The sequence below is a fragment of the Saprolegnia parasitica genome (genome assembly GCF_000151545.1).
Source record: "Saprolegnia parasitica CBS 223.65 unplaced genomic scaffold supercont2.89, whole genome shotgun sequence".
Taxonomy (NCBI): Eukaryota; Oomycota; class Saprolegniomycetes; order Saprolegniales; family Saprolegniaceae; genus Saprolegnia; species Saprolegnia parasitica.
The window spans coordinates 110079-116412 of record NW_012156483.1 but is presented as its reverse complement, the minus strand read 5'-3'; the positions used below and the strand labels follow the sequence as shown (position 1 = coordinate 116412).

The 6334-nt window shown below is 55.9% G+C and overlaps 3 protein-coding genes across 3 annotated transcripts in view; all 3 read left to right on the top strand.

Annotated features, from left to right (window-relative positions):
* Positions 1 to 53: 53 nt before the first annotated feature.
* Positions 54 to 820, top strand: SPRG_21209 (hypothetical protein; the record flags this gene model as incomplete). The annotated part of the gene is made up of 2 exons (XM_012351951.1): positions 54 to 671; positions 695 to 820. The coding sequence occupies 2 exons, from the start codon at positions 54 to 56 to the stop codon at positions 818 to 820; spliced, it is 744 nt and encodes a 247-aa protein (XP_012207341.1).
* Positions 821 to 2192: 1372 nt separating this feature from the next.
* On the top strand, positions 2193 to 4330 carry SPRG_21208 (hypothetical protein; the record flags this gene model as incomplete). The annotated part of the gene is made up of 3 exons (XM_012351950.1): positions 2193 to 2747; positions 2798 to 2878; positions 2930 to 4330. 3 exons carry the CDS (start codon positions 2193 to 2195, stop codon positions 4328 to 4330), a joined length of 2037 nt encoding a protein of 678 aa, XP_012207340.1.
* A 1477-nt stretch (positions 4331 to 5807) lies between these two features.
* The window catches only part of SPRG_22313 (hypothetical protein), a gene marked incomplete at both ends in the record, with an annotated part of 2533 nt that continues 2006 nt past the window's right edge, over positions 5808 to 6334 (top strand). The window contains one exon of the mRNA XM_012351956.1: positions 5808 to 6329. Within this exon, the coding sequence (XP_012207346.1) occupies positions 5808 to 6329 (522 nt within the window). The remainder of the gene's footprint in view (positions 6330 to 6334) is intronic.

Below are 6334 nucleotides of genomic sequence, written 5' to 3'. Positions count from 1 at the left end.
ACGGCGACAATGTCATCCTCGGCGGTGTCTACACGTACTCGTTCCTCTCGCTCATGTTTCTCTTTGCGATGGGCTGCATGATGCTCAAGATCAAGCGCCAGGACATTCCGCGCGACGTCCACGCACCGTGGTGGGCGTGCATCTCGGGCGCGACGCTGATTGCGATCGGGTACTTTGGCATCCTCCTCGGCGACCCGGCGGTGCTCATGTACTTTGCGTACTACGCTCTCGGTGTTGCGTTTGTCGTGTATATGATGCTGGCGCGCGTGACGGTCCTTCGCTGCTTGATCTTTTTGGCCAATTTGCTGCCGCACAAGCGCGCGACCAAGCTCGAGATCAACGAGGAGATTGAGCGCCGCGCGGCTGAGATGGACGTGGTCGTCAAGGAAGACAACATTCGGTTTTTCGAGCGCGAGAACAAGCGTGTAGCTCTGCTCGTCAAGACGATCAAGGCCATCAAGACGCAGCCGTTTGTCTTCTTCGTCAAGTCCCCGGACCTCACAGTCCTCAACAAGGTCATCTTGTATGTCCGCAACAACGAGATGACGACGACACTTCGATTCGTCCACGTATATCCCGACGTGACGGACGAAGCGATGGATACCATTCATGCGCTTCAGGAGATGGTCGCGCTCTTTGATCGGATTTACCCCAAGATCAAGACGGACTTTGTGTCGATCCACGCGTCGTTTAGCCCCGCGACTATCATGTGGCTCAGCAAGGAGTACGAGATGCCGACCAACATGATGTTATCAAGCAGCCGACCAACTCGACGGTGCACAAGGTCTCGGGCTGCGGCGTCCGCGTCATTACGGGCTAATCCTCGCCGTGGCCCTTTGTAGCTACCCATTAACCTAACCCTACAGTACAATATCTCAATACGACACTGCATGGAGCCTTATTACCACGACTGCCCTCCGAGAACACCAACTTTATGGTTCTTGAGACCACAGACGGCAGATCCACGAAGAATTGGTGACGCCACTTGTCGACATATGCTTGCCTAGTCGGTGACGGTTGATGCAGGGGCCGATGATCACTACAATGTACAACCCTACCTCTGCGACAGTGTTGTCCTTGGCGCGTTGCTCCTTCGTTTCGCCAACCAACTGGGCAAGCGGAGCATGCGTTGACGACCGAGAGTCATGGCACGACGCGCACGCTAACACCAGCGATCACGGCGTGTATGAGGATGTCGCCCTACCGTTAATTGTGCGGTAGGGCATTTAATGGTCCCTGACTCTGGTGGTCGCCTGCACACTACGCTCGATACGAGATCATAGCGAGCCGCTTTTGCTGCCTTGCCGATCAAGCAGGATGCTTACGATGCGGTTTCATTTGCACCAGTGTGTGCAAGGTGCACGAATAATCGCTCGTCCATCGTCCCAAGCGTGAGCATCATATTACTGGCAAGGACATACATGTAGGTCGTTGCTAGTAGTGTCAACGTGCGTCTCTTCAAAAGTGCATGGACCCTTCTTCTTGGATACTCGTCGTTTGGTGGAGGAGCGCGTGCCACGCCAGAATGAGGAGAAGCCAGCGCACGATGGTCGTTCGTATTACTGGTATATAAATCTGATCAAGATCGTTGCGCGGCCTCTCGACGTCGACGCGCCCGTTGCTTTAGGTTGCTGATGCAGTCCATCTGTGGTCAGTCATTACCACAACCTATAGTATTCATTTACGGTTGATATATCTACTATACGCAAGTATCGAGCTCTTCACCGCCGTTGGGAGCTCGACTCTGGGTTTATACTACCGCACGACAGTACTCGAGCTCGCCACACACTCACGAACCTTCGGACCGTGGGACGCCAGCCTTGCAATGCACTGGACAGACGCGGTCAAAACGATCATCGGGTCGGGCCTGAACCCTTGAGCCTTGCATCGAGGCGTACGAGCTCTTGGGATGGAGGCCACGCCGTACGACACACGCATGTCGGAATGTCGACGACCTTTCGAGTAGACTTTGAAGCAAGTTGGCAGAACTGTCGTGTGGGATGCGCACTTGCCACATGGAGGGGCGGACCGCGCCACATCTGTCGACGAGTCTCGTTTGTGGCTGCAATTGATCTGAAAAACCAGATGGATTTGATGTTGCCTTTCTGGCACGGCCGTTACAGCGCCTGACGACCGCAGCACATCCGATCGACGTCAGCGTGCATCATTTCCACATTCCTCCATCCAACCGCATGTCGGGGTACCAGGCCGCGCCGACGCCAGGACACAAGCTCACACTCTTTACGGGCCTCGACCAGATCCAGTACCAGCCGCAAGAGGTATCATCCTTTGGCACGACCGCATCTTCCATGTACAATCGCAAGTCGGACACGATTCGACCACCGCTCGACGACCTCGTCGACATTCGCGCCAAGCTCAACGCGCGCGCCAAGCACCTTTTGAGCGAGTGGCCATCCACGGCGCTCTGCGGCAACGACATCATGTCCAGCGTCCTCTACTCGGCCGGTATTGTCGCGCTAAAGGCCGGGAACCTCGCGCCCTTTTGCATGGTCATGGTGTCCTTTGTGCTCTACCTGTACCGCTTCATTTACGAAGAGGTCGTGACGGCGATCCCGATCAACGGCGGGTCGTACAACTGCCTTTTGAACACGACCTCCAAGCGGTTCGCATCGTTTGCGGCCGTGCTGAGCATCCTCTCGTACACGGCAACCGCCGTCGTCTCCGGAACATCGGCGTGCTACTACCTCCAGTTTGTGGTGCCCGAATTGCCGGTCGTCGGCACGACCGTGTGTCTCCTTGGCGCCTTCGCCCTTCTCTTTTCCTCGGCTTGTCCGAGTCGGCGGTCGTCGCGCTCGTCATCTTTGCCTTGCACGTTGTCACGCTCACGATCCTCGCGGTCGCGAGCTTGGTCTACACGGTACTGCATTCTGATATCTTCTATCAGTTCTGATTATTGGTATGGATGTAGATTCAACACCCGAGCATTTTGATTGACAATTGGCACGCGCCGTACCCGCACGTTGACTTTGTCGGCTCGGTCGTCGACGGCAGCGTCGGCACAGCGCTCTTCTTTGGCTTTGCGGCGTCGATGCTCGGCGTCACGGGCTACGAGACGTCGGCCAACTTTGTCGAGCAGCAGCAGCCCGGTATCTTTCGCAAGACGATGCGCAACATGTGGGCGTTCTCGTCGATCTTCAACATTGTGCTCTCGATCCTCTCGATGGGGGTGCTGCCACTCTACGGCCCAAACGGCCTCATCCACAACGCCAACACGGCCCTCGCCAACATGGGCTTGGTCGCTGGCGGCCCGTGGCTCAAGTGGCTCGTCTGTGTTGATGCGTTTTGCGTGCTTTCCGGAGCGGTGCTGACGGCGTACGTCGGTGGCAACGGCCTCCTCCGCCGTCTCAGCACCGATCGCGTCCTGCCTCGGTTCCTCTCGCGCAAGAATGCGTGGCGTAATACGACGCACTGGATCATTCTGAGCTTCTTCCTCCTCACGTCGTCGCTGGTCTGGCTCTTGGATGGCGACAATGTCATCCTCGGTGGTGTCTACACGTACTCGTTCTTGTCCATGATGTTTCTCTTTGCGGTCGGCTGCATGGTGCTCAAGGTCAAGCGCCAGCACATTCCGCGCGACGTCCGCGCACCGTGGTGGGTCTGCCTCATCGGCGCCTCTTGCATTTTCGTCGGGTACCTCGGCATTGTGCTCGGAAACCCGTCGGTCCTCATGTACTTTTTCTACTACGTGCTCGGAATCGCGCTCGTCGTGTTTACAATGCTATCGCGCGTCACGCTTTTGCGCTGTTTTGTGTTTATGGTCAATATTGTCACCAATACGGGTGCCAAACCGACCGACACGGACGACGTCGCGATGCTCACAGTGTACCACAATCGGCAGCACGGCGTCCTTGGTGACCATGGAGACGACGACGACGACGACAATGAAGATTTCGACCGGGAGACGCACGCGTGCGCCACCGCGCTCATCCGCACGATCAAGCGGGTGAAGGCCCAAGAATACTTCTTCTTCATCAAGACGCCGGACCTCAAGCTCATGAACAAGGTGACGCTGTACGTGCGTGCGAACGAGCTCACGAGCCGCCTCCGGTTCGTGTACGTCTATCCCGAGCCGACCGACGACGCGCTTCGGACGATTGCGCTGTTGAAGGAGCGTGTCGACGTGATTGACAACTTGTACACAAAGATCAAGATGGACGTGCTCACGGTCCGCGGCTGGTTTGAACCCGCGGTCATTGTCTGGCTCAGCAAAGAGTTCAACTTGCCACCCAACATGATGTTTATCAAGCAGCCAACGAATAGCATCTCGCACAAGGTTGTGCGTCGCGGCGTCCGCGTCATTACGGGCTAACGTTGGTCGTTTCATAATAGTTGGTTGAAGTAGTACGTGTATTCCATTTTGTTCAATCTTGTCGACCTTTGCATCAACTGCGCTGTAGCAAGGCTTGTCTATTGGATTGGCATACACTCGCACCCAATCGGCGACGCTTGTGATGTCAAGCTCCCCCACATAGGCCACGACACATACTTGTGCTACGTATTGTGTCTCCATGGAAGAGTATAAGACGTTAGACAGAGTTTGCATGGGTACAGCATTCGTTCGATTGCAGTATTGCGACATCGTCCAGGGGTTTTGTCTAGGTAGCACGCAACGGCCAATGTGTAATAATGGTACCGGTATGTTGGTACACACATCAACGGGACAGTGGATATATTGTTCGATCACGGTGTGCAGCGACCGCTACGCGTTCCGTCTCTCGCTAGCGACACACTGGTACGTACGAGCGCCATCGCGATCGAATTGTATCTCTATATGGCGCGTACTGTGACGTTCTAACTATGAAGTGCGGTCTCTGTGGCGGTTTCTCCTCCGCCAACAAGTCCTGGATCGACCACAGACGTTGCCAAACGACTCTCCATGTCGTCGTGGCTAGAACCATTGGCCAAGGAATCACGCGTCAAGTATGTCGTGCGAGCTATGTTCGTTCGAGGAGCATCGTCAGAGTGTGGCCAGCGCCCGTCCACATCTCGTTGTCGGATCGCGACGATGTGGACTTCAAGCACCCACGCTATCCAAAGTGTCTCTACCGCTAGTCCTGAACGGACTGTTCGGATTTCATGGACGAAGCAAGTCGGACGGCAGGCTCCGACGAGTCTTTTCTTCTCCACGCGTCTTTAGCTTGTCATAGTCATGGTACTTGACCGTGTACGGTAATGACGCTCTGCCGTAGCACTCGCGGCGCGCAACAGTAGAGACGATCGTGAGAAAGTGTATTGACCAAAGTTGCACTTTGGACACGTCGCGTCATGATGGGTGCCTCAAAACGAGTGTCCTCATCAGCGCCCCTCGGTGCTCAACAAGGATGTGTTCATTCATTGCTATGCACTCATTATTATTTCTTGGGCCTCGCTGCCTAGCTCGACAACAATACCACCTGCGTTGCTCCATGGACCTGAACTGTATTGAAAACGAAACCGCAGACTGGAAAGTGCAAGATGGACCAGAGGTTACGCAGGTTGGTGACACATCCTAGTCTGCCACATCCAAGCACATCCTATGGCCGTGCCAGCTGGCACCCGCGCCACACAGCCCAAACGTACACCGTGCAAATACTAGCCACACGCGAGGAGCTCCACGGAGCACATCTTTGTAAAAAGCACGCGCCAAAGCAGATGTATACAAGGTGGGTGGCACAGGATGTGAAGCCAGCACCGCATGGCAACAAGGTGAAAATGTTGAACGATCCTTCAATACGCCACTCGCACTGGCACCCAACCACGAGGATTTCGACCAAACCACACAGCTCACTTTGCATTTCGCCTCGACCATGACGTCTTACGAAGAAGCCACGACGCCCACGATGACGACGACGACGACCCGCCAACGCGTCTTTCACATTCCCGTGACCGAAACGATTGCGTCTGGCCCGACGTTCATCTTCCAAGACGCACTCGGCAAGCATGAGAACGTCACGCCGCCGGCCGACGAGCTCGCTGCGATCCGCGACGACCTCAACAAGCCCAAGCACCTTCTCGGCGAGTGGCCCTCGACGGCTATCTGCGGCAACGACATCATGTCCAGCGTGCTCTACTCGTCTGGTATCGTCGCCTTGAAGGCCGGCAAATTGGCGCCCATTTGCATGGCCATGGTGTCGGTCGTCCTCTACATGTACCGCTTCATCTACGAAGAAGTGGTCACAGCGATTCCCATGAACGGCGGGTCGTACAACTGCCTCTTGAACACGACCTCGAAGCGCGTCGCGGCCGTCGCGGCTGTGCTGAGTACGCTCGCGTACACGGCGACGGCGGTCGTGTCCGGGACGTCGGCGTGCTACTACCTGCAGTTTGTGGTGCC